The sequence below is a fragment of the Struthio camelus genome, chromosome 1 (assembly GCF_040807025.1).
Source record: "Struthio camelus isolate bStrCam1 chromosome 1, bStrCam1.hap1, whole genome shotgun sequence".
Classification (NCBI taxonomy): Eukaryota; Metazoa; Chordata; class Aves; order Struthioniformes; family Struthionidae; genus Struthio; species Struthio camelus.
Window position 1 is genome coordinate 224794929 of NC_090942.1, and position 26750 is coordinate 224821678.

Genomic DNA, 26750 nt, shown 5'->3' on the forward strand with positions numbered 1-26750 from the left:
AAGACCTATGGGCCTCTGGGTAGGAAGGAGAGGCCGAGACACTTGAACGTGAAGTGGTCTCTTGTTGCTCTAGTCCCTCCTCCTTGGAAGGCCGTAGTTCTGGCCCTGCAATGGCTCTGAGATGCTGAGGCAGTGGAGCAAAGGCCTCTTTCTTTTGAGCCCTCACTGAAAACAAGGTGGGCCTCTTGCAGCTGGTGGTGCAGGCAAGGGCTCAGTGTGCTAGTGCTTCTCAGGGCCTCTTCTGAACCGCCAGCTAAAGACCCTCCCCAGGGAGTGATGCCCAGCTTGCATGGAGCTGGGGATCTGAGAGCTCTGCCCGTAAGCAGTGGGGTGGCTTAATGCCGGCAGGAGTGCAACTTGGATGGCTCTAACGCAGCCCAGTCTCGCTGATCACGGGGCCTTGTGGGATCTCGGAGGCTGACTAGCAAGCAGCCCCAGCAGTGACTGAGGAGATGGTGCCAGGTTGTCCAGGGGTAACACCTGGCTGGCCTGGCAGCCTTTCCCTGGAGCAGTGCTCTGTGTGTCCTGGGGGCTGTGAGGCACTAGCAACCTGCTGGTATGCTGCTGGCTGCCTTGCCTGCTCAGCCCCTCTGCTCCTGCTGCTCTTGCTGAAGCCTGTCCTCGGCTGTGGCCTTGCCTGTGCAGCTTTGCTCTTCTCCTGGCCCTGTGGAGATGGCAGCGGGGCAGGTGCTGCTGGTGCTGCTGGCCGCCTCTGTAGCGACTGCCACCAAGGACCCGCTGCTGAATAGCTGCATGGATGCCAAACACCACAAAACCAAGCCTGGCCCAGAGGGGCTGCTGCATGGCCAGGTAGGGTGCTGCTGTGCTCGTGATTGTTCCTGCCCAGCCATCACCCCTGCACTCTAGGAGATGCCAGGTGGCATTGTCTAGGTCCCCTCTGCCCACCTTCCCGCACCAGAGAGGCTGGTGTGGAGCTCTGGGCTTAGCCACCTCTTGCCTGGGGAAGGTGGCCTGTGCTGTGTAGGAGGCTGCCTGATTTGCCCCTTTCTTCCAGCAAAAGGCTACTGCAGATGGGCTGTGGGTCACTCCTGCCCCGGGTGGGGTGGGGGTGGTGGTGGTGGGGGGAGGATTTCCGGTGCTAGCTCAATTTCCACCCTGCACCCCTGCAGCAAGGAAGCCCCCTTTGCCCAAAGCTGGGCTACCTGAGATCCCAGTGAGAGAAATGGGGGCAAGACAAGGCTGTCTCTTCTGCTCCCTCTCTGTGTTAGAGCTCCCTCTTGCTCCTTGAGAGCTCTCTTCCCCTGGCCTGGGTGGGGACAGGGCTAACAGCAAGCCAGGGCCCAGCAGGAGGGAGCTCTTGTTGCAGCTCCCTGGTACTGACTGGGGGTGTGTGATGCAGGCTAGCATCTGGCCTTCCTGGTGCCCCTCCTGCTCTCCCTCAAACTCCGCCTTGCTGCAGCCCTAAACCCCGCAGTCTGAAGGGCCCATGCTGTGGCTGCTCACGGGCTCTTGCTGGAGGCAGTGGAGGGAGCCTGTGACTGTCTGGAGCTGCTGCCTGGCCTTCCTGATGGGCCTGTCTCCTGCTCCGTTGCAGTGTTCCCCCTGGAAGGACAATGCCTGCTGCACAGCCAACACCAGCTCGGAAGCGCACAAGGACCAGTCCTACCTCTACAACTTCAACTGGAACCATTGTGGGGTGATGCCACCCAAGTGCAAGCGCCACTTCATCCAGGACACGTGCTTGTATGAGTGCTCACCCAACCTGGGGCCCTGGATTGACAAGGTAGGGCTCTGCCCTGGCCCGGAGGAAGGCAAGGGGCCCTGTGCTGCTGCCATGCTGTGTTCTCAGCTGGTGCCCTGGCTGCTATGCTGTGGCCCACCTGGCTGTGGGCTGGCATGGGTGCTCTCCAGGCATGCTGAGCCTTTCCACCTGGAAGGTAGACTTCCACAGGCTTTTGCTAGCCTCTGCTTAGGCACACAGGTGGCTCTTGTTGCAGGTATGTCTGCTGGGACTGGAACTCCTTGGGGGAGGAGGAGGGGGGTCAGCCCTGGAGGCCAGGGGAAAGGGCTGGAAGGGGATTGAGATGGACCTCTGGGGTGTGGCAGGTGGCTTAGGTGTGGAGGGCCACCACCAATGGGTGTGGTTGTCTCCTCTGGGAGGCTGACAGCAGCTGGCGTCGGGAGAGGATTCTGCACGTGCCGCTCTGCAGAGAGGACTGTGAGGAGTGGTGGGAGGACTGCAAAGACTATGTCACCTGCAAAGAGAACTGGCACAAGGGCTGGAACTGGGCCACAGGTTAGTGGGCTCCATGGAGCAAGCCTTGCCTCATGCTGGCCAACAAAATGGCCCTGGAGGGGTGAGTGCTGCCTGCCCAGTGGCCCAAGCCAAGACGCTGGGTTGCTCGCAGCTGGCTTGGGGGCTGCAGGCTAGGTGGTGGCCCAGCCACCCTCCACCAGCTGGAATGCCGCAGTGGGCTGTGGGTGGGCTGTCCCCTGGTGGCCCGCTCCTCTGGGTGGAAGGGAAGAAGGAAGGAAGGAAGGAACTGCAGCGTGCTCCCTCAGGAGGGTCTCTCTGGGGCTGTCTGTCTGCAGGAACAAACCGCTGTCCTTGGGGCTCCGTGTGCAGGCCCTTCTCCCGAGTCTTCCCCCGCCCAGCAGACCTGTGTGAGAAGATCTGGTCCAACTCCTACAAATACACCACCGAGCGCCGGGGCAGTGGGCGCTGCATCCAGATGTGGTTTGACCCTGCCCAGGGAAACCCCAACGTGCTTGTGGCAAAATACTATGCTTGGAAGAGGAGAGCGTCTCCTGCTTGGAGGACGAACGCGACTCCCGCCGAGCCTGGCAAAGCGGCACGGGCTCTGCCGTGGCCTGCCCTGCTCCTGCTGCCTCTTGCCCTCGTGATGCTCCCCTAGGCACCTGGGAGCTCTTGGTGCTGTGCATGGTGGGCGATCCCTCTGACAGCTCTCCCAAGGGCCTTCACTGTGGCCATGCTGAAGGAAGGGGCTGCGCAAGCTGCCCTCCAGAGGAGCTGGCATGGCTAACGCTTGGGTCTGTCTGAACTGCTCGTGCATGCCAGTAACTGCTTGACATGCATGTTGTTGGACCTTGGTCCCTGCCTCTGCTCAGAGTTACTGGTGGAGGCCCCTGTGTCCCTGCCCTTCATGGCCCTCAGCTGAGCTCTGGGGCTGGGTTTCTCAGGCTCCTCTCCAGCTTCCCTGAAGGGGGGTGGTGGGGTGGGGTGGGTGGGGAGGGGAGAACAGAAGTCAGCCTTCTGAATCAGCCTTGCTTTCCTGGAGCTGAAATAAAACCATGACCCCTGTGAAGCACGTCTCCCAGGGGGAAACAAGCCTGCTGGTCTGGGTGGGACAGGGGCTTTGTGTAAATGGAGCAAGCAGTGTGTGGGTGGGAGAGGTGCAGCCTTCTCTCATGGACCCCAAGAGAAGGAAAACCCACCAACAAAACTGCTTTGTGAGACGCCTTCAGGTAGAGCCCTTTGCTCCCTGGACACGTCACTGGTTCTCGTGGGGCTATTGCCATGCCTGTCAGTGAGAGGAATGTTTTTGCCTGCTGCAAGCAACTGCAGAGCCCTGTAGGCTGCCAGGTGAGGTGTAAGCCTCCCCAAGCCTGTATGCCAATTCCTCCCCGTGCTGGTCAGGACTGATGTGAGGTTTGTCTCAGGCTGCAGAACTGACTGTGCTGAGCGTTTGGGGCTTTGATGCCAGAGAGGTTCGTCTTGATGCTCCGCCTGCTTTTTCTTGATCTGTAGCTTCTCATTCTTTCCCTGTGTCATTGCGTTAGGATTCCCGTGCATTGGGGATTTTTTGGGGGGTGGGGGAGGGGGTTTCTTCAGCTTTCACTTGTGATATCCCTTGGGCTATAGTGATGGGCAGTGCCTGCTGACAGATGGAGAAGCTAGCCGTGTGAGCAGAGTGGGCAAGTCCGTGCTCGTGCTTGGGCAGGGATCGTGGCTTGCCTGCCCCAGACAACTTCTGCTTTAGTGAAGCTGTGCTGGAGATGAGACACCTCTCAGGAGAGGAGGCTGATCAGGTCAGTGGCCCATCAGTTCTCACGGGTGAAGTGCACCTGCTGCGCCCTGAACTGAGCCAAAGGGCCGACACTAGCCCTCCCAGGCACCCAGCCACGTTTCACGTTGGCTCGCTTGTTGTGTGAGTTTGCAAAGAGAAGTTATCCCTGGTGGACGCCTCTCCTGAACTTGTTCTCCCTTCCACCTTTGTGCCCAACGAGGGCCACAAATGGCAGACACCAGCCAGCCTGGCCAGGGCACAGCCAAGCTCCTTGGGAGACCGCGTGAAGTACTTGTGTTCCCTGTCTTGCAATACGTGGGTTGTATGTGTACAGTGTGCTGGGCAGGGCAAAGAAAAGTGCCCGGCAGGGCTGGGAGGTGCTCAATAAGGCCTTAGGCTGTGAAGGAATGAGATGAAAAGGACCTGGGAGAGCCTCCTGGTGAAGGGGCCTGTAGTCATGGTGCAAGGCTGTAATTGGCCTGTGCAAACAGGGACCGGGCTCCCGCATATGCTGTGGACTCCAGAAGGTGTGAGTGACAGTAGCCTAGAAGAAGCCTTCCTGGGTCTCCTGGGCACTGTCCCCTAGGCATGGGCCTAGGAGGTGGGGGTGAGGCCAAGCCCCAAGCACACAGCTCACAAGGTGGAGGGGGGCCTGGTAGGTGGGGTGGGGGAGGGAGGGAGGGAGGAGGACATGAGATGCCACCCTCACCCTGCCAAGAGTGGGAGCTAGTTCAGGTGCTGTGGCCACAGCCTCCCCCTTGGTTTCCTTTCTGTAGGCTCCAGGACCAGCCCTGAACTAGGGGAAGGTCAGGGTGCCGTTTCCTCTGCTACCAAGCATGCCTGAGTTTGCATCGGTCCTGGCTCTGGTGGCTCTGTTGGAGTGACCCCTGCAAGCCCCTCTGCAAGCATGCTGGGCAACAGTGCACGGTGGGGCAGGGCAAGGGAAGGAAGGGTTCCGCTGTGGTGTGTGTCTCTAAGCCCACTGTGGGGACAACTGGGACTTGCATCTCTCTCCTGCTTCGTGGCCCTCCAGGGACTCCTTGGCAGACTTGTTAAATAGCTCCAGCTCTCTGTCTGCTCTTAGGCAGCTGATCCCTCCTGCCGTGGCTCCATAGCTACCTTTCCAGCACAGGACTGCTGTTCCTGGCAGGAGCAGGGCACAGGGGAGAGCTTGGGGGTCAGGCTGCCCCCCCACACACACACACACGCTGTGTCTTTGGGGGTGGCTCGGGCTGTGCTATGGAGTTGGTTGGGGAAAGGAGCCCTGTTGTATTCTGCTCTTGCTGCTTTTCTTTGCCTCTCCTTGCAAGCAGAACGCAAACTCCTGTGAGCTTCACAGCTTGTTCATGATGCTGTCCGGGAAAGTGAAGTTATCCATCAAATAGAGGGACAAGGACAAGGCTGCTGCTCAGGGCGAGGGATGCAAACCTGTAGCCAATCTGCAGCCTTTCTTGAGAGTCTGGAATGCTTTTTCAGGAGCCAGGGCAAGAGGAGTGGTGCAGCTGCCCTGCCCTGGCAGAGCTCTGTGACCCACTGGGTGCAGTGGGAAGGCAAGGAAGGGTCCAAGCGTTGCAAGTCTGACTCCCAAATGCTCCCTGCGCTGGAGCTGTTCTCTCTATTCGTGGACGGCACGAGGATGCCAAGAGCCGGGAAACCATTGCTGGGCAACAGCTGCTGAGCCGAAGCCCCCATCTGAAACGGAAGTGGGAGAAGCGGGTAGGGCCACTGCACTCGAGATCCTGAATTCCTTCCCAAAGGCACGTTGTGCTGTCCCTAGAGGCAGCCTGGCACACGTGCCTTTCCCAGACCAGCTGCCGAGTTCTTCATTAGAAGAACCACCCCACCCCCCGCCCCCTGACCTTCCCAAAATTCACCTCCCCAGCAATGCTTCTTGCCATTGCCACTATCCAGGGCGCGCATGCTGGGCCTCCCTGCACACCCTGCAACGCTCTCGGAAGAGCACACGCTGCAATGAGTGCTGTTCTTCAAGGCCTTGGCTCCGTCCCTAACGTGGGGCACCTCCAGCCCTGAGCGGTGTTGAGCCTTCAGGCGTGCTGGGGTTGAGAGCAGAGCTTCCTCCCGAAGGGCAAGGAAAAGCCCTGAGCAGAGTGCTGTTGTAGTGCTGGCAGTCACACTCGCCTTGGGTCCCCTGCCCCATCCTCTGGCCCGCTGCTAGTCATGAGTACGTCTGAGGAGGGGGAGGGATCCAAATCCCGTTGCAGAAGGCGTCCCCTGGTTATGCCTGGGGCCCCGCTTCAGAGCGGGACGGTTGTACTTGCTCCCAGGTGCCCAAGTCCCAAGTGTGACTTCCCCCAAGTCCCAAGCTGCAGCATGAAAGCAAGCAAGCAACTGACTGAGCAGCGGTGAGGTTAGCTGTGATCCCACAGATCCTCTTGCACCCCCTCCTGAGAAACCGGCGTGCTCCAGTACCTCTCTCAAGTGCCTGTACACCAGTGTACGCAGCCTGGGGAATAAAGAGGAAGAGTGAAAGACCTGTGTGCAGTTGCAGGGCTCTGATCTCATTGCAATTACAGAGACATGGTGGGATAGCGCGCGTGCCTGGAATGCTGTCATGGATGGCTCCAGGGAAGGACTGGTTGGAGAGGGGAAGCTTGGGGGCAGTCTTGCCTACAGTGACCACGAGATGGTGGAGTTGAGGATGCTGCGAGGAGGAAGCAGGGCAAGAAGCAGGACTGCAGTGCTGGGCTTCAGTGCGCTGGAATCACTTGGACCCTAGGTTTCCAAGGAGTTGTACTTCTTACAGTCTCATTTCCCCGCCTGCCAGTGAAAGTCTCTTCCAATCTTCTTTCCGGAGTCGGTGGACTCTTTCCCTCTGATTGGTTCATGGCTACGTGACCTAGTTCAAGTCACATCCCAGGATTTCAGTAAAGTTACAGAGACAAATATTCCAGTGATTACTTGCACTTATATTAACATTACCTACAGATATAAAATCACAGCGGGTTCCCATGCAGACACATCCTTGTTGTGTGAGATACACACGGGCAGTTTCAGGAGTTTCATCAGGATGTATTTCAAAATGACAGACATTTTGTTCAGCATCAAGACAACTGTCCTGGGCCTTGATAGTATTACTCTCACAGATAAATCCCCGTTGCTCTCGCACGACACACGCGCTAACATCGGCCGCTTGCCATTTGTCTCCATTATTTAGGGCCCGCGCTCCATGTTCTGTTGGGTCCAGCATAGTTCCATTGTGATTCCATCCCAGCACAAGGATAGGGTATATAATAAATACGGAAGCATTGCATGTCGTTAGGACAAAAGCCGTGGCTTTATTACTGCGAGGGTCATAAGTAAAAATGTGTGGATTCTCTGTAATGGGTTGAGGCAAAAAACATCATGAGCATGTAAGCAGTAGGCCCAGCCATCCCATGCGATGGCTTACTTCTCTGGTGGATGGTTGCTCACAACCCGCTTGACGTGCCAATGGTGTATCCTGTTTTCTTCTCTGAAACCTTAACAGCAAAGAACAAACATCTTGAAGCAGTGTATGGTCCCTCCTGCTTTGGTTCTAATTCAGACTTTTGTGAAAACACTCTAATCAAAACCTCCTCTCCAGGCAATATATCATGCCCCCATAGTGTTGGTGGAGTGGGTTGGTACCATCAGGCTTGTTTGCTAAAGGTTTCAAATCTTTCTTGCACAGCTAGTACATACTGAGCCAACCGCTCCCCTCCGTCCAATAGGCTGGTCTTGGTGGGCATACAGGTTCCCAGTGCAGTTAGAGGTCTCCCAGCAAGAATGTCTGCCCCTGTTAAGCCTATGGGCTCTTTTGGAATACTCCAAATATCCCATGGAGGTAAGTTTCGGGCTTCTGGCCCTTTTAGCCCTCTGGGTACACAGATTTCTGCTAATTTCTCTTCCAAGGGCCTGTTCTTCCTTTCTTCCTGTCCCAAGGCCTGGGGACGATAGCGGGTGTGTAATTTCCTTCCTATCCACAAAGACTTCTAGAGGACAGACTTGCCTCAAAGAGAGGCAACGTTGGCCTCTTCAGGGACCTTCCTGGAAGCATGCCATGGGTTAGGGCTCTAGAAGGAAGAGGGGTCCAGGAGAGCTGGTCAGTATTCAAGCATCACTTCCTCCAGGCTCAAGAACGGGGCATCCCTCCGAGCAAGAAGTCGAGCAAAAGGGGCAGGAGACCTGCACGGACGGACAAGGACGTCCTGACAAAACTCCACGGTAAGCAGGGGGTGTACAGGAGGTGGAAGCAGGGGCAGGCCACTTGGGAGGAATACAGGGACGTTGCCAGAGTGTGCAGGGCTGCGACGGGGAAGGCCAAGGCCCGTGTGGGATTAAAGCTGGCTAGGGATGTCAAGCACAACAAGAAGGGCTTCTTCTAAGACATCATTAACAAAAGGAAGACTAGGGGAAAAGTGGGCCTGCTCCTGACTGGGGCAGGGAGCCTGCCTGGCGACAGAGGGCCCAGCGAAGGCGGAGATACTGCATGCCTTCTGTGCTTCAGTCTTCAGTGCTAAGGGCAGCCCAAGGCAATGCCGGACCCAGGAGCCCAGGGAGAAAGGGTGGACAAAGGAAGACTTTCCCTTGGTGGAGGAGGATCGGGTTAGAGATGACTTAGGCAAACTTGACACCCACAAAACCATGGGCCCTGCTGAGATGCACCCACGAGTGCTGAGGGAGCTGGCGGACGTCATTGCTGGGCCACTCTCCATCGTCTTTGGAAGGTCATGGCAATCAGGAGAGGTGCCGGAGGCCGGGGAGAAAGCAAACGTCAGCCCAGTCCTCAGAAAGGGCAAGGAGGAGGAGCCAGTCAGCCTCACCTCCATCCCGGGAAAGCTGATGGAACAGCTCGTCCTGGAGGCCATCTCTAAGCATGTGGAGGACAAGACGGTGATCGGGAGCAGCCAGCATGGATTCCCCACGGGGAAAACTATGCTTGACCAACCTGATAGCCTTCCCTGTTGGGACAAGTGGCCAGCAGCGGCTGTTGTCTCCCTCGACTTCAGCAAGGCTTTTCACACTGTCTCCCATCCCATCCTCATAGGCAAGCTCAGGAAGTGCGGGCTGGCGGAGTGGGCGGTGAGGTGGACTGAGAACTGGCTGGATGGCTGAGCTCAGCGGGTTGTCATCAGTGGCACAGGGTCTCGTTGGAGGCTGTAGCTAGCGGTATCCCCCAGGGGTCAGTACTGGGTCCAGGATTATTTAACTTCTTCATCAGTGACTTGGATGAAGAGACAGAAGGCCTCCTCAGCAAGTTTGCTGTAACATCCCACCCCCCACCACACTGAATTTCAGCCCCAGCAGGAGGACCCAGAGCAGCAGTGAAGGCATGCGTAAAACCCCAGCAGAAGGGGAAGAAACGAGGAAGTGTACGCATAACAATTTTAACTGCATTATTATTGTTGTTGTTGTTGTTGTTATGATTGAGACCTTTTTTTGCTGTGGAGAACTATTTGTTCGTTTCTTTCTGTTTTCTTTCTTTTTGCAGTAATAATTAGATCTGGACTACTCGGGATTGCTTTGTTGGACTGTTAAGATCTCAGTTGCACTGACAATAACTTCTTGGCTTTCTATATGAGGTGTGTCCTTTCTGCCCGCAAGCAAGACTTTGAGTGTCATGATGCTCACAGCGTTTTGAAGCCGGGTGGGACATCATCGGGCAGGGGGGTTCGGCACACCCCAAAGTCACTGCCCCACAGTCGCTGGGTTGAGTCTTCCCCCCGGGAAGGAGCACCCGGAGCACGAGGTTAGGTGTCCCTGACGGGATGTGCCGGGACAGCGAGAAACGTCCCTGTCGTCCGCCCCAGGGCAGCCGGCTCACCACAGCTCACCTGGGGCTGGGAGGTCCCCAGGACACGCTCAATCCCAAACCCCACAGACAACTTGCATGAAGTGATGCAGTGGAGGAGGGGAAAAAAAAGAACGGAACACTTTCGATAGGAAATGCTGGGCTTGTGGCTAACAATTATCTCCCAGGAACAAGCCTCCCGAGTTCCGACAGTTTCATGACAGCATCGTTGCAGTGACCAGCAGTGTCCACACACAAGCCAGATATTAGAAATTCCTTGGAAAGGAGTAGACGACAGGGCAAGAAGGGCGTCATGGGTCTGGGATACTGCTGCAGTTGAGTCTCCTTCGCGGAAGGCAAACAACGTGCCACAAGACACGAGCAGACCGAGACTCTCCAGCATGGGAAAGAGGCAGCTGAGGGGAGATGCGATAGGGGTGACAAAGGCCCAGAGAAGATGAGTGGGGAATAATTGCTCACTGTTGCTTCCAACGCGAGAGCGAGAAGCATGAGAAACGGAAACAGCTCCCGGCTGCTTCAGAGCGACCATCTCGAGGCCGATCTTCATGCACCAGGTAATGAGACGGTGGAAATCACGAAGACAGGGTCTTGTGGAGCTGAAAGCGTTCATGAGTGCCACCTAGAAAGATGAGCTCCTCAGGCAAGTGGGTTCATCACCAAAAACCAGGGCTGGGATTGCAGAACCTGTGTGGTTTCAGAGGGAAGGTTCTGCCTGTCAGCTGCAATGGGCTAGGGGCTCCCCACACGGCTCTTGTGATCAGACGTCGCTTTCAGGTGGAGAGTGGAGGAAAGAGGGCTTGCTACGAATGGCCAAGGCTGATCAGGGCCGTGTCTTTCCAAAGAAACTACTAGATTGTCTCCCCAGGCCAGAGGGGGTGGCTTGCCAGAGGAGCTGGGCGGGCACAGCTGCTTGTCGCTAAACCACTGCTCCTCAGCTGAGGAGCAGTGCTGCCAGGAGGTAAACCTCGTTAAGCATCTCACCCAAGGACTTCCAAGTGCCAGCACCTGCATGGGAAGGCTCTCCTATTAAACTGACCCCAGGAAGCTCCTCTCCTGAGTGCTTCTAAGGTCTCTCAGAGCTCTTGGGGGCTCTTGGTAAGTTGCTTGCTTCTGTCTGTCTAGTTATGAGGGGGATTAGTAAGCTTCCTTGCCCTGGGGGGTTTCTGCGCATGTTTCTTCAGTTTAATGCTTGCTCTGTTGTCCTCTGTGCCTTCCCACTGCTTTTAATGCTGCAGGCAGTTTGTCTGCTTCCTGTGCTTCCCAAAACATGTCTTACAAGTGGTGGTTCTGGAGCCTTACCCTGCCTCGCCAAGGACAGGGAGGGAGTAGCCTCCTCTTCCTGGAGGAGCATGAAAGACCTATGGGCCTCTGGGTAGGAAGGAGAGGCCGAGACACTTGAACGTGAAGTGGTCTCTTGTTGCTCTAGTCCCTCCTCCTTGGAAGGCCGTAGTTCTGGCCCTGCAATGGCTCTGAGATGCTGAGGCAGTGGAGCAAAGGCCTCTTTCTTTTGAGCCCTCACTGAAAACAAGGTGGGCCTCTTGCAGCTGGTGGTGCAGGCAAGGGCTCGGTGTGCTAGTGCTTCTCAGGGCCTCTTCTGAACCGCCAGCTAAAGACCCTCCCCAGGGAGTGATGCCCAGCTTGCATGGAGCTGGGGATCTGAGAGCTCTGCCCGTAAGCAGTGGGGTGGCTTAATGCCGGCAGGAGTGCAACTTGGATGGCTCTAACGCAGCCCAGTCTCGCTGATCACGGGGCCTTGTGGGATCTCGGAGGCTGACTAGCAAGCAGCCCCAGCAGTGACTGAGGAGATGGTGCCAGGTTGTCCAGGGGTAACACCTGGCTGGCCTGGCAGCCTTTCCCTGGAGCAGTGCTCTGTGTGTCCTGGGGGCTGTGAGGCACTAGCAACCTGCTGGTATGCTGCTGGCTGCCTTGCCTGCTCAGCCCCTCTGCTCCTGCTGCTCTTGCTGAAGCCTGTCCTCGGCTGTGGCCTTGCCTGTGCAGCTTTGCTCTTCTCCTGGCCCTGTGGAGATGGCAGCGGGGCAGGTGCTGCTGGTGCTGCTGGCCGCCTCTGTAGCGACTGCCACCAAGGACCCGCTGCTGAATAGCTGCATGGATGCCAAACACCACAAAACCAAGCCTGGCCCAGAGGGGCTGCTGCATGGCCAGGTAGGGTGCTGCTGTGCTCGTGATTGTTCCTGCCCAGCCATCACCCCTGCACTCTAGGAGATGCCAGGTGGCATTGTCTAGGTCCCCTCTGCCCACCTTCCCGCACCAGAGAGGCTGGTGTGGAGCTCTGGGCTTAGCCACCTCTTGCCTGGGGAAGGTGGCCTGTGCTGTGTAGGAGGCTGCCTGATTTGCCCCTTTCTTCCAGCAAAAGGCTACTGCAGATGGGCTGTGGGTCACTCCTGCCCTGGGTGGGGTGGGGGGGGTGGTGGTGGGGGGAGGATTTCCGGAGCTAGCTCAATTTCCACCCTGCACCCCTGCAGCAAGGAAGCCCCCTTTGCCCAAAGCTGGGCTACCTGAGATCCCAGTGAGAGGAATGGGGGCAAGACAAGGCTGTCTCTTCTGCTCCCTCTCTGTGTTAGAGCTCCCTCTTGCTCCTTGAGAGCTCTCTTCCCCTGGCCTGGGTGGGGACAGGGCTAACAGCAAGCCAGGGCCCAGCAGGAGGGAGCTCTTGTTGCAGCTCCCTGGTACTGACTGGGGGTGTGTGATGCAGGCTAGCATCTGGCCTTCCTGGTGCCCCTCCTGCTCTCCCTCAAACTCCGCCTTGCTGCAGCCCTAAACCCCGCAGTCTGAAGGGCCCGTGCTGTCGCTGCTCAGGGGCTCTTGCTGGAGGCAGTGGAGGGAGCCTGTGACTGTCTGGAGCTGCTGCCTGGCCTTCCTGATGGGCCTGTCTCCTGCTCCGTTGCAGTGTTCCCCCTGGAAGGACAATGCCTGCTGCACAGCCAACACCAGCTCGGAAGCGCACAAGGACCAGTCCTACCTCTACAACTTCAACTGGAACCATTGTGGGGTGATGCCACCCAAGTGCAAGCGCCACTTCATCCAGGACATGTGCTTGTATGAGTGCTCACCCAACCTGGGGCCCTGGATTGACAAGGTAGGGCTCTGCCCTGGCCCGGAGGAAGGCAAGGGGCCCTGTGCTGCTGCCATGCTGTGTTCTCAGCTGGTGCCCTGGCTGCTATGCTGTGGCCCACCTGGCTGTGGGCTGGCATGGGTGCTCTCCAGGCATGCTGAGCCTTTCCACCTGGAAGGTAGACTTCCACAGGCTTTTGCTAGCCTCTGCTTAGGCACACAGGTGGCTCTTGTTGCAGGTATGTCTGCTGGGACTGGAACTCCTTGGGGGAGGGGGTGGAGGAGGAGGAGGAGGGGGGTCAGCCCTGGAGGCCAGGGGAAAGGGCTGGAAGGGGATTGAGATGGACCTCTGGGGTGTGGCAGGTGGCTTAGGTGTGGAGGGCCACCACCAATGGGTGTGGTTGTCTCCTCTGGGAGGCTGACAGCAGCTGGCGTCGGGAGAGGATTCTGCACGTGCCGCTCTGCAGAGAGGACTGTGAGGAGTGGTGGGAGGACTGCAAAGACTATGTCACCTGCAAAGAGAACTGGCACAAGGGCTGGAACTGGGCCACAGGTTAGTGGGCTCCATGGAGCAAGCCTTGCCTCATGCTGGCCAACAAAATGGCCCTGGAGGGGTGAGTGCTGCCTGCCCAGTGGCCCAAGCCAAGACGCTGGGTTGCTCGCAGCTGGCTTGGGGGCTGCAGGCTAGGTGGTGGCCCAGCCACCCTCCACCAGCTGGAATGCCGCAGTGGGCTGTGGGTGGGCTGTCCCCTGGTGGCCCGCTCCTCTGGGTGGAAGGGAAGAAGGAAGGAAGGAAGGAACTGCAGCGTGCTCCCTCAGGAGGGTCTCTCTGGGGCTGTCTGTCTGCAGGAACAAACCGCTGTCCTTGGGGCTCCGTGTGCAGGCCCTTCTCCCGAGTCTTCCCCCGCCCAGCAGACCTGTGTGAGAAGATCTGGTCCAACTCCTACAAATACACCACCGAGCGCCGGGGCAGTGGGCGCTGCATCCAGATGTGGTTTGACCCTGCCCAGGGAAACCCCAACGTGCTTGTGGCAAAATACTATGCTTGGAAGAGGAGAGCGTCTCCTGCTTGGAGGACGAACGCGACTCCCGCCGAGCCTGGCAAAGCGGCACGGGCTCTGCCGTGGCCTGCCCTGCTCCTGCTGCCTCTTGCCCTCGTGATGCTCCCCTAGGCACCTGGGAGCTCTTGGTGCTGTGCATGGTGGGCGATCCCTCTGACAGCTCTCCCAAGGGCCTTCACTGTGGCCATGCTGAAGGAAGGGGCTGCGCAAGCTGCCCTCCAGAGGAGCTGGCATGGCTAACACTTGGGTCTGTCTGAACTGCTCGTGCATGCCAGTAACTGCTTGACATGCATGTTGTTGGACCTTGGTCCCTGCCTCTGCTCAGAGTTACTGGTGGAGGCCCCTGTGTCCCTGCCCTTCATGGCCCTCAGCTGAGCTCTGGGGCTGGGTTTCTCAGGCTCCTCTCCAGCTTCCCTGAAGGGGGGTGGTGGGGTGGGGTGGGTGGGGAGGGGAGAACAGAAGTCAGCCTTCTGAATCAGCCTTGCTTTCCTGGAGCTGAAATAAAACCATGACCCCTGTGAAGCACGTCTCCCAGGGGGAAACAAGCCTGCTGGTCTGGGTGGGACAGGGGCTTTGTGTAAATGGAGCAAGCAGTGTGTGGGTGGGAGAGGTGCAGCCTTCTCTCATGGACCCCAAGAGAAGGAAAACCCACCAACAAAACTGCTTTGTGAGACGCCTTCAGGTAGAGCCCTTTGCTCCCTGGACACGTCACTGGTTCTCGTGGGGCTATTGCCATGCCTGTCAGTGAGAGGAATGTTTTTGCCTGCTGCAAGCAACTGCAGAGCCCTGTAGGCTGCCAGGTGAGGTGTAAGCCTCCCCAAGCCTGTATGCCAATTCCTCCCCGTGCTGGTCAGGACTGATGTGAGGTTTGTCTCAGGCTGCAGAACTGACTGTGCTGAGCGTTTGGGGCTTTGATGCCAGAGAGGTTCGTCTTGATGCTCCGCCTGCTTTTTCTTGATCTGTAGCTTCTCATTCTTTCCCTGTGTCATTGCATTAGGATTCCCGTGCATTGGGGATTTTTTGGGGGGTGGGGGAGGGGGTTTCTTCAGCTTTCACTTGTGATATCCCTTGGGCTATAGTGATGGGCAGTGCCTGCTGGCAGATGGAGAAGCTAGCCGTGTGAGCAGAGTGGGCAAGTCCGTGCTCGTGCTTGGGCAGGGATCGTGGCTTGCCTGCCCCAGACAACTTCTGCTTTAGTGAAGCTGTGCTGGAGATGAGACACCTCTCAGGAGAGGAGGCTGATCAGGTCAGTGGCCCATCAGTTCTCACGGGTGAAGTGCACCTGCTGTGCCCTGAACTGAGCCAAAGGGCCGACACTAGCCCTCCCAGGCACCCAGCCACGTTTCACGTTGGCTCGCTTGTTGTGTGAGTTTGCAAAGAGAAGTTATCCCTGGTGGACGCCTCTCCTGAACTTGTTCTCCCTTCCACCTTTGTGCCCAACGAGGGCCACAAATGGCAGACACCAGCCAGCCTGGCCAGGGCACAGCCAAGCTCCTTGGGAGACCGCGTGAAGTACTTGTGTTCCCTGTCTTGCAATACGTGGGTTGTATGTGTACAGTGTGCTGGGCAGGGCAAAGAAAAGTGCCCGGCAGGGCTGGGAGGTGCTCAATAAGGCCTTAGGCTGTGAAGGAATGAGATGAAAAGGAGCTGGAAGAGCCTCCTGGTGGAGGGGCCTGTAGTCATGGTGCAAGGCTGTAATTGGCCTGTGCAAACAGGGACCGGGCTCCAGCATATGCTGTGGACTCCAGAAGGTGTGAGTGACAGTAGCCTAGAAGAAGCCTTCCTGGGTCTCCTGGGCACTGTCGCCTAGGCATGGGCCTAGGAGGTGGGGGTGAGGCCAAGCCCCAAGCACACAGCTCACAAGGTGGAGGGGGGCCTGGTAGGTGGGGTGGGGGAGGGAGGGAGGGAGGAGGACATGAGATGCCACCCTCACCCTGCCAAGAGTGGGAGCTAGTTCAGGTGCTGTGGCCACAGCCTCCCCCTTGGTTTCCTTTCTGTAGGCTCCAGGACCAGCCCTGAACTAGGGGAAGGTCAGGGTGCCGTTTCCTCTGCTACCAAGCATGCCTGAGTTTGCATCGGTCCTGGCTCTGGTGGCTCTGTTGGAGTGACCCCTGCAAGCCCCTCTGCAAGCATGCTGGGCAACAGTGCGCGGTGGGGCAGGGCAAGGGAAGGAAGGGTTCCGCTGTGGTGTGTGTCTCTAAGCCCACTGTGGGGACAACTGGGACTTGCATCTCTCTCTTGCTTCGTGGCCCTCCAGGGACTCCTTGGCAGACTTGTTAAATAGCTCCAGCTCTCTGTCTGCTCTTAGGCAGCTGATCCCTCCTGCCGTGGCTCCATAGCTACCTTTCCAGCACAGGACTGCTGTTCCTGGCAGGAGCAGGGCACAGGGGAGAGCTTGGGGGTCAGGCTGCCCCTCCCCACACTCACACTCACACACACACACTGTGTCTTTGGGGGTGGCTCGGGCTGTGCTATGGAGTTGGTTGGGGAAAGGAGCCCTGTTGTATTCTGCTCTTGCTGCTTTTCTTTGCCTCTCCTTGCAAGCAGAACGCAAACTCCTGTGAGCTTCACAGCTTGTTCATGATGCTGTCCGGGAAAGTGAAGTTATCCATCAAATAGAGGGACAAGGACAAGGCTGCTGCTCAGGGCGAGGGATGCAAACCTGTAGCCAATCTGCAGCCTTTCTTGAGAGTCTGGAATGCTTTTTCAGGAGCCAGGGCAAGAGGAGTGGTGCAGCTGCCCTGCCCTGGCAGAGCTCTGTGACCCACTGGGTGCAGTGGGAAGGCAAGGAAGGGTCCAAGCGTTGCAAGTCTGACTCCCAAATGCTCCCTGCGCTGGAGCTGTTCTCTCTATTCGTGGACGGCACGAGGATGCCAAGAGCCGGGAAACCATTGCTGGGCAACAGCTGCTGAGCCGAAGCCCCCATCTGAAACGGAAGTGGGAGAAGCGGGTAGGGCCACTGCACTCAAGATCCTGAATTCCTTCCCAAAGGCACGTTGTGCTGTCCCTAGAGGCAGCCTGGCACACATGCCTTTCCCAGACCAGCTGCCGAGTTCTTCATTAGAAGAATCACCCCACCCCCTGCCCCCCCGCCCCCTGACCTTCCCAAAATTCACCTCCCCAGCAATGCTTCTTGCCATTGCCACTATCCAGGGCGCGCATGCTGGGCCTCCCTGCACACCCTGCAACGCTCTCGGAAGAGCACACGCTGCAATGAGTGCTGTTCTTCAAGGCCTTGGCTCCGTCCCTAACGTGGGGCACCTCCAGCCCTGAGCAGTGTTGAGCCTTCAGGCGTGCTGGGGTTGAGAGCAGAGCTTCCTCCCGAAGGGCAAGGAAAAGCCCTGAGCAGAGTGCTGTTGTAGTGCTGGCAGTCACACTCGCCTTGGGTCCCCTGCCCCATCCTCTGGCCCGCTGCTAGTCATGAGTACGTCTGAGGAGGGGGAGGGATCCAAATCCCGTTGCAGAAGGCATCCCCTGGTTATGCCTGGGGCCCCGCTTCAGAGCGGGACGGTTGTACTTGCTCCCAGGTGCCCAAGTCCCAAGTGTGACTTCCCCCAAGTCCCAAGCTGCAGCATGAAAGCAAGCAAGCAACTGACTGAGCAGCGGTGAGGTTAGCTATGATCCCACAGATCCTCTTGCACCCCCTCCTGAGAAACCGGCGTGCTCCAATACCTCTCTCAAGTGCCTGTACACCAGTGTACGCAGCCTGGGGAATAAAGAGGAAGAGTGAAAGACCTGTGTGCAGTTGCAGGGCTCTGATCTCATTGCAATTACAGAGACATGGTGGGATAGCGCGCGTGCCTGGAATGCTGTCATGGATGGCTCCAGGGAAGGACTGGTTGGAGAGGGGAAGCTTGGGGGCAGTCTTGCCTACAGTGACCACGAGATGGTGGAGTTGAGGATGCTGCGAGGAGGAAGCAGGGCAAGAAGCAGGACTGCAGTGCTGGGCTTCAGTGCGCTGGAATCACTTGGACCCTAGGTTTCCAAGGAGTTGTACTTCTTACAGTCTCATTTCCCCGCCTGCCAGTGAAAGTCTCTTCCAATCTTCTTTCCGGAGTCGGTGGACTCTTTCCCTCTGATTGGTTCATGGCTACGTGACCTAGTTCAAGTCACATCCCAGGATTTCAGTAAAGTTACAGAGACAAATATTCCAGTGATTACTTGCACTTATATTAACATTACCTACAGATATAAAATCACAGCGGGTTCCCATGCAGACACATCCTTGTTGTGTGAGATACACACGGGCAGTTTCAGGAGTTTCATCAGGATGTATTTCAAAATGACAGACATTTTGTTCAGCATCAAGACAACTGTCCTGGGCCTTGATAGTATTACTCTCACAGATAAATCCCCGTTGCTCTCGCACGACACACGCGCTAACATCGGCCGCTTGCCATTTGTCTCCATTATTTAGGGCCCGCGCTCCGTGTTCTGTTGGGTCCAGCATAGTTCCATTGTGATTCCATCCCAGCGCAAGGATAGGGTATATAATAAATACGGAAGCATTGCATGTCGTTAGGACAAAAGCCGTGGCCTTATTACTGCGAGGGTCATAAGTAAAAATGTGTGGATTCTCTGTAATGGGTTGAGGCAAAAAACATCATGAGCACGTAAGCAGTAGGCCCAGCCATCCCATGCGATGGCTTACTTCTCTGGTGGATGGTTGCTCACAACCCGCTTGACGTGCCAATGGTGTATCCTGTTTTCTTCCCTGAAACCTTAACAGCAAAGAACAAACATCTTGAAGCAGTGTATGGTCCCTCCTGCTTTGGTTCTAATTCAGACTTTTGTGAAAACACTCTAATCAAAACCTCCTCTCCAGGCAATATATCATGCCCCCATAGTGTTGGTGGAGTGGGTTGGTACCATCAGGCTTGTTTGCTAAAGGTTTCAAATCTTTCTTGCACAGCTAGTACATACTGAGCCAACCGCTCCCCTCCGTCCAATAGGCTGGTCTTGGTGGGCATACAGGTTCCCAGTGCAGTTAGAGGTCTCCCAGCAAGAATGTCTGCCCCTGTTAAGCCTATGGGCTCTTTTGGAATACTCCAAATATCCCATGGAGGTAAGTTTCGGGCTTCTGGCCCTTTTAGCCCTCTGGGTACACAGATTTCTGCTAATTTCTCTTCCAAGGGCCTGTTCTTCCTTTCTTCCTGTCCCAAGGCCTGGGGACGATAGCGGGTGTGTAATTTCCTTCCTATCCACAAAGACTTCTAGAGGACAGACTTGCCTCAAAGAGAGGCAACGTTGGCCTCTTCAGGGACCTTCCTGGAAGCATGCCATGGGTTAGGGCTCTAGAAGGAAGAGGGGTCCAGGAGAGCTGGTCAGTATTCAAGCATCACTTCCTCCAGGCTCAAGAACGGGGCATCCCTCTGAGCAAGAAGTCGAGCAAAAGGGGCAGGAGACCTGCACGGACGGACAAGGACGTCCTGACAAAACTCCACGGTAAGCAGGGGGTGTACAGGAGGTGGAAGCAGGGGCAGGCCACTTGGGAGGAATACAGGGACGTTGCCAGAGTGTGCAGGGCTGCGACGGGGAAGGCCAAGGCCCGTGTGGGATTAAAGCTGGCTAGGGATGTCAAGCACAACAAGAAGGGCTTCTTCTAAGACATCATTAACAAAAGGAAGACTAGGGGAAAAGTGGGCCTGCTCCTGACTGGGGCAGGGAGCCTGCCTGGCGACAGAGGGCCCAGCGAAGGCGGAGATACTGCATGCCTTCTGTGCTTCAGTCTTCAGTGCTAAGGGCAGCCCAAGGCAATGCCGGACCCAGGAGCCCAGGGAGAAAGGGTGGACAAAGGAAGACTTTCCCTTGGTGGAGGAGGATCGGGTTAGAGATGACTTAGGCAAACTTGACACCCACAAAACCATGGGCCCTGCTGAGATGCACCCACGAGTGCTGAGGGAGCTGGCGGACGTCATTGCTGGGCCACTCTCCATCGTCTTTGGAAGGTCATGGCAATCAGGAGAGGTGCCAGAGGCCGGGGAGAAAGCAAACGTCAGCCCAGTCCTCAGAAAGGGCAAGAAGGAGGAGCCAGTCAGCCTCACCTCCATCCCGGGAAAGCTGATGGAACAGCTCGTCCTGGAGGCCATCTCTAAGCATGTGGAGGACAAGACGGTGATCGGGAGCAGCCAGCATGGATTCCCCACGGGGAAAACTATGCTTGACCAACCTGATAGCCTTCCCTGATGGGACAAGTGGCCAGCAGCGGCTGTTGTCTCCCTCGACTTCAGCAAGGCTTTTCACACTGTCTCCCATCCCATCCTCATAGGCAAGCTCAGGAAGTGCGGGCTGGCGGAGTGGGCGGTGAGGTGGACTGAGAACTGGCTGGATGGCCGAGCTCAGCGGGTTGTCATCAGTGGCACAGGGTCTAGTTGGAGGCTGTAGCTAGCGGTGTCCCCCAGGGGTCAGTACTGGGTCCAGGATTATTTAACTTCTTCATCAGTGACTTGGATGAAGAGACAGAAGGCCTCCTCAGCAAGTTTGCTGTAACATCCCACCCCCCACCACACTGAATTTCAGCCCCAACAGGAGGACCCAGAGCAGCAGTGAAGGCATGCGTAAAACCCCAGCAGAAGGGGAAGAAACGAGGAAGTGTACGCATAACAATTTTAACTGCATTATTATTGTTGTTGTTGTTGTTGTTATGATTGAGACCTTTTTTTGCTGTGGAGAACTATTTGTTCGTTTCTTTCTGTTTTCTTTCTTTTTGCAGTAATAATTAGATCTGGACTACTCGGGATTGCTTTGTTGGACTGTTAAGATCTCAGTTGCACTGACAATAACTTCTTGGCTTTCTATATGAGGTGTGTCCTTTCTGCCCGCAAGCAAGACTTTGAGTGTCATGATGCTCACAGCGTTTTGAAGCCGGGTGGGACATCATCGGGCAGGGGGGTTCGGCACACCCCAAAGTCACTGCCCCACAGTCGCTGGGTTGAGTCTTCCCCCCGGGAAGGAGCACCCGGAGCACGAGGTTAGGTGTCCCTGACGGGATGTGCCGGGACAGCGAGAAACGTCCCTGTCGTCCGCCCCAGGGCAGCCGGCTCACCACAGCTCACCTGGGGGTGGGAGGTCCCCAGGACACGCTCAATCCCAAACCCCACAGACAACTTGCATGAAGTGATGCAGTGGAGGAGGGGAAAAAAAAGAACGGAACACTTTCGATAGGAAATGCTGGGCTTGTGGCTAACAATTATCTCCCAGGAACAAGCCTCCCGAGTTCCGACAGTTTCATGACAGCATCGTTGCAGTGACCAGCAGTGTCCACACACAAGCCAGATATTAGAAATTCCTTGGAAAGGAGTAGACAACAGGGCAAGAAGGGCGTCATGGGTCTGGGATACTGCTGCAGTTGAGTCTCCTTCGCGGAAGGCAAACAACGTGCCACAAGACACGAGCAGACCGAGACTCTCCAGCATGGGAAAGAGGCAGCTGAGGGGAGATGCGATAGGGGTGACAAAGGCCCAGAGAAGATGAGTGGGGAATAATTGCTCACTGTTGCTTCCAACGCGAGAGCGAGAAGCATGAGAAATGGAAACAGCTCCCGGCTGCTTCAGAGCGACCATCTCGAGGCCGATCTTCACGCACCAGGTAATGAGACGGTGGAAATCATGAAGACAGGGTCTTGTGGAGCTGAAAGCGTTCATGAGTGCCACCTAGAAAGATGAGCTCCTCAGGCAAGTGGGTTCATCACCAAAAACCAGGGCTGGGATTGCAGAACCTGTGTGGTTTCAGAGGGAAGGTTCTGCCTGTCAGCTGCAATGGGCTAGGGGCTCCCCACACGGCTCTTGTAATCAGACGTCGCTTTCAGGTGGAGAGTGGAGGAAAGAGGGCTTGCTACGAATGGCCAAGGCTGATCAGGGCCGTGTCTTTCCAAAGAAACTACTAGATTGTCTCCCCAGGCCAGAGCGGGTGGCTTGCCAGAGGAGCTGGGCGGGCACAGCTGCTTGTCGCTAAACCACTGCTCCTCAGCTGAGGAGCAGTGCTGCCAGGAGGTAAACCTCGTTAAGCATCTCACCCAAGGACTTCCAAGTGCCAGCACCTGCATGGGAAGGCTCTCCTATTAAACTGACCCCAGGAAGCTCCTCTCCTGAGTGCTTCTAAGGTCTCTCAGAGCTCTTGGGGGCTCTTGGTAAGTTGCTTGCTTCTGTCTGTCTAGTTATGAGGGGGATTAGTAAGCTTCCTTGCCCTGGGGGGTTTCTGCGCATGTTTCTTCAGTTTAATGCTTGCTCTTTTGTCCTCTGTGCCTTCCCACTGCTTTTAATGCTGCAGGCAGTTTGTCTGCCTTCTGTGCTTCCCAAAACATGTCTTACAAGTGGTGGTTCTGGAGCCTTACCCTGCCTTGCCAAGGACAGGGAGGGAGTAGCCTCCTCTTCCTGGAGGAGCATGAAAGACCTATGGGCCTCTGGGTAGGAAGGAGAGGCCGAGACACTTGAACGTGAAGTGGTCTCTTGTTGCTCTAGTCCCTCCTCCTTGGAAGGCCGTAGTTCTGGCCCTGCAATGGCTCTGAGATGCTGAGGCAGTGGAGCAAAGGCCTCTTTCTTTTGAGCCCTCACTGAAAACAAGGTGGGCCTCTTGCAGCTGGTGGTGCAGGCAAGGGCTCAGTGTGCTAGTGCTTCTCAGGGCCTCTTCTGAACCCCCAGCTAAAGACCCTCCCCAGGGAGTGATGCCCAGCTTGCATGGAGCTGGGGATCTGAGAGCTCTGCCCGTAAGCAGTGGGGTGGCTTAATGCCGGCAGGAGTGCAACTTGGATGGCTCTAACGCAGCCCAGTCTCGCTGATCACGGGGCCTTGTGGGATCTCGGAGGCTGACTAGCAAGCAGCCCCAGCAGTGACTGAGGAGATGGTGCCAGGTTGTCCAGGGGTAACACCTGGCTGGCCTGGCAGCCTTTCCCTGGAGCAGTGCTCTGTGTGTCCTGGGGGCTGTGAGGCACTAGCAACCTGCTGGTATGCTGCTGGCTGCCTTGCCTGCTCAGCCCCTCTGCTCCTGCTGCTCTTGCTGAAGCCTGTCCTCGGCTGTGGCCTTGCCTGTGCAGCTTTGCTCTTCTCCTGGCCCTGTGGAGATGGCAGCGGGGCAGGTGCTGCTTGTGCTGCTGGCCGCCTCTGTAGCGACTGCCACCAAGGACCCGCTGCTGAATAGCTGCATGGATGCCAAACACCACAAAACCAAGCCTGGCCCAGAGGGGCTGCTGCATGGCCAGGTAGGGTGCTGCTGTGCTCGTGATTGTTCCTGCCCAGCCATCACCCCTGCACTCTAGGAGATGCCAGGTGGCATTGTCTAGGTCCCCTCTGCCCACCTTCCCTCACCAGAGAGGCTGGTGTGGAGCTCTGGGCTTAGCCACCTCTTGCCTGGGGAAGGTGGCCTGTGCTGTGTAGGAGGCTGCCCGATTTGCCCCTTTCTTCCAGCAAAAGGCTACTGCAGATGGGCTGTGGGTCACTCCTGCCCCGGGTGGGGTGGGGGGGTGGTGGTGGGGGAGGGGGAGGATTTCCGGAGCTAGCTCAATTTCCACCCTGCACCCCTGCAGCAAGGAAGCCCCCTTTGCCCAAAGCTGGGCTACCTGAGATCCCAGTGAGAGAAATGGGGGCAAGACAAGGCTGTCTCTTCTGCTCCCTCTCTGTGTTAGAGCTCCTTCTTGCTCCTTGAGAGCTCTCTTCCCCTGGCCTGGGTGGGGACAGGGCTAACAGCAAGCCAGGGCCCAGCAGGAGGGAGCTCTTGTTGCAGCTCCCTGGTACTGACTGGGGGTGTGTGATGCAGGCTAGCATCTGGCCTTCCTGGTGCCCCTCCTGCTCTCCCTCAAACTCCGCCTTGCTGCAGCCCTAAACCCCGCAGTCTGAAGGGCCCGTGCTGTCGCTGCTCACGGGCTCTTGCTGGAGGCAGTGGAGGGAGCCTGTGACTGTCTGGAGCTGCTGCCTGGCCTTCCTGATGGGCCTGTCTCCTGCTCTGTTGCAGTGTTCCCCCTGGAAGGACAATGCCTGCTGCACAGCCAACACCAGCTCGGAAGCGCACAAGGACCAGTCCTACCTCTACAACTTCAACTGGAACCATTGTGGGGTGATGCCACCCAAGTGCAAGCACCACTTCATCCAGGACACGTGCTTGTATGAGTGCTCACCCAACCTGGGGCCCTGGATTGACAAGGTAGGGCTCTGCCCTGGCCCGGAGGAAGGCAAGGGGCCCTGTGCTGCTGCCATGCTGTGTTCTCAGCTGGTGCCCTGGCTGCTATGCTGTGGCCCACCTGGCTGTGGGCTGGCATGGGTGCTCTCCAGGCATGCTGAGCCTTTCCACCTGGAAGGTAGACTTCCACAGGCTTTTGCTAGCCTCTGCTTAGGCACACAGGTGGCTCTTGTTGCAGGTATGTCTGCTGGGACTGGAACTCCTTGGGGGTGGGGGTGGAGGAGGAGGAGGAGGAGGAGGGGGGTCAGCCCTGGAGGCCAGGGGAAAGGGCTGGAAGGGGATTGAGATGGACCTCTGGGGTGTGGCAGGTGGCTTAGGTGTGGAGGGCCACCACCAATGGGTGTGGTTGTCTCCTCTGGGAGGCTGACAGCAGCTGGCGTCGGGAGAGGATTCTGCACGTGCCGCTCTGCAGAGAGGACTGTGAGGAGTGGTGGGAGGACTGCAAAGACTATGTCACCTGCAAAGAGAACTGGCACAAGGGCTGGAACTGGGCCACAGGTTAGTGGGCTCCATGGAGCAAGCCTTGCCTCATGCTGGCCAACAAAATGGCCCTGGAGGGGTGAGTGCTGCCTGCCCAGTGGCCCAAGCCAAGACGCTGGGTTGCTCGCAGCTGGCTTGGGGGCTGCAGGCTAGGTGGTGGCCCAGCCACCCTCCACCAGCTGGAATGCCGCAGTGGGCTGTGGGTGGGCTGTCCCCTGGTGGCCCGCTCCTCTGGGTGGAAGGGAAGAAGGAAGGAAGGAAGGAACTGCAGCGTGCTCCCTCAGGAGGGTCTCTCTGGGGCTGTCTGTCTGCAGGAACAAACCGCTGTCCTTGGGGCTCCGTGTGCAGGCCCTTCTCCCGAGTCTTCCCCCGCCCAGCAGACCTGTGTGAGAAGATCTGGTCCAACTCCTACAAATACACCACCGAGCGCCGGGGCAGTGGGCGCTGCATCCAGATGTGGTTTGACCCTGCCCAGGGAAACCCCAACGTGCTTGTGGCAAAATACTATGCTTGGAAGAGGAGAGCGTCTCCTGCTTGGAGGACGAACGCGACTCCCGCCGAGCCTGGCAAAGCGGCACGGGCTCTGCCGTGGCCTGCCCTGCTCCTGCTGCCTCTTGCCCTCGTGATGCTCCCCTAGGCACCGGGGAGCTCTTGGTGCTGTGCATGGTGGGCGATCCCTCTGACAGCTCTCCCAAGGGCCTTCACTGTGGCCATGCTGAAGGAAGGGGCTGCGCAAGCTGCCCTCCAGAGGAGCTGGCATGGCTAACGCTTGGGTCTGTCTGAACTGCTCGTGCATGCCAGTAACTGCTTGACATGCATGTTGTTGGACCTTGGTCCCTGCCTCTGCTCAGAGTTACTGGTGGAGGCCCCTGTGTCCCTGCCCTTCATGGCCCTCAGCTGAGCTCTGGGGCTGGGTTTCTCAGGCTCCTCTCCAGCTTCCCTGAAGGGGTGGGGTGGGGAGGGGTGGGTGGGGAGGGGAGAACAGAAGTCAGCCTTCTGAATCAGCCTTGCTTTCCTGGAGCTGAAATAAAACCATGACCCCTGTGAAGCACGTCTCCCAGGGGGAAACAAGCCTGCTGGTCTGGGTGGGACAGGGGCTTTGTGTAAATGGAGCAAGCAGTGTGTGGGTGGGAGAGGTGCAGCCTTCTCTCATGGACCCCAAGAGAAGGAAAACCCACCAACAAAACTGCTTTGTGAGACGCCTTCAGGTAGAGCCCTTTGCTCCCTGGACACGTCACTGGTTCTCGTGGGGCTATTGCCATGCCTGTCAGTGAGAGGAATGTTTTTGCCTGCTGCAAGCAACTGCAGAGCCCTGTAGGCTGCCAGGTGAGGTGTAAGCCTCCCCAAGCCTGTATGCCAATTCCTCCCCGTGCTGGTCAGGACTGATGTGAGGTTTGTCTCAGGCTGCAGAACTGACTGTGCTGAGCGTTTGGGGCTTTGATGCCAGAGAGGTTCGTCTTGATGCTCCGCCTGCTTTTTCTTGATCTGTAGCTTCTCATTCTTTCCCTGTGTCATTGCATTAGGATTCCCGTGCATTGGGGATTTTTTGGGGGGTGGGGGAGGGGGTTTCTTCAGCTTTCACTTGTGATATCCCTTGGGCTATAGTGATGGGCAGTGCCTGCTGGCAGATGGAGAAGCTAGCCGTGTGAGCAGAGTGGGCAAGTCCGTGCTCGTGCTTGGGCAGGGATCGTGGCTTGCCTGCCCCAGACAACTTCTGCTTTAGTGAAGCTGTGCTGGAGATGAGACACCTCTCAGGAGAGGAGGCTGATCAGGTCAGTGGCCCATCAGTTCTCACGGGTGAAGTGCACCTGCTGCGCCCTGAACTGAGCCAAAGGGCCGACACTAGCCCTCCCAGGCACCCAGCCACGTTTCACGTTGGCTCACTTGTTGTGTGAGTTTGCAAAGAGAAGTTATCCCTGGTGGACGCCTCTCCTGAACTTGTTCTCCCTTCCACCTTTGTGCCCAACGAGGGCCACAAATGGCAGACACCAGCCAGCCTGGCCAGGGCACAGCCAAGCTCCTTGGGAGACCGCGTGAAGTACTTGTGTTCCCTGTCTTGCAATACGTGGGTTGTATGTGTACAGTGTGCTGGGCAGGGCAAAGAAAAGTGCCCGGCAGGGCTGGGAGGTGCTCAATAAGGCCTTAGGCTGTGAAGGAATGAGATGAAAAGGAGCTGGGAGAGCCTCC

At 57.2% G+C, this 26750-nt stretch overlaps 3 protein-coding genes across 3 annotated transcripts; all 3 read left to right on the plus strand.

Annotated features, from left to right (window-relative positions):
- The first annotated feature begins 540 nt into the window (after positions 1 to 540).
- On the plus strand, positions 541 to 3285 carry LOC138065692 (folate receptor gamma-like). Its single transcript, XM_068930957.1, has 4 exons — positions 541 to 810; positions 1556 to 1744; positions 2122 to 2257; positions 2554 to 3285. Exons 1-4 carry the CDS (start codon positions 673 to 675, stop codon positions 2874 to 2876), a joined length of 786 nt encoding a protein of 261 aa, XP_068787058.1. The 5' UTR covers positions 541 to 672; the 3' UTR covers positions 2877 to 3285.
- Positions 3286 to 11805: 8520 nt separating this feature from the next.
- Positions 11806 to 14024, plus strand: LOC138066335 (folate receptor alpha-like). Its single transcript, XM_068935451.1, has 4 exons — positions 11806 to 11943; positions 12689 to 12877; positions 13270 to 13405; positions 13765 to 14024. Exons 1-4 carry the CDS (start codon positions 11806 to 11808, stop codon positions 14022 to 14024), a joined length of 723 nt encoding a protein of 240 aa, XP_068791552.1.
- A 7162-nt stretch (positions 14025 to 21186) lies between these two features.
- LOC138065851 (folate receptor gamma-like) lies at positions 21187 to 25609 on the plus strand. The gene is made up of 5 exons (XM_068931273.1): positions 21187 to 21500; positions 22945 to 23109; positions 23859 to 24047; positions 24446 to 24581; positions 24878 to 25609. The coding sequence occupies exons 1-5, from the start codon at positions 21441 to 21443 to the stop codon at positions 25198 to 25200; spliced, it is 873 nt and encodes a 290-aa protein (XP_068787374.1). The 5' UTR covers positions 21187 to 21440; the 3' UTR covers positions 25201 to 25609.
- Positions 25610 to 26750: the final 1141 nt, after the last annotated feature.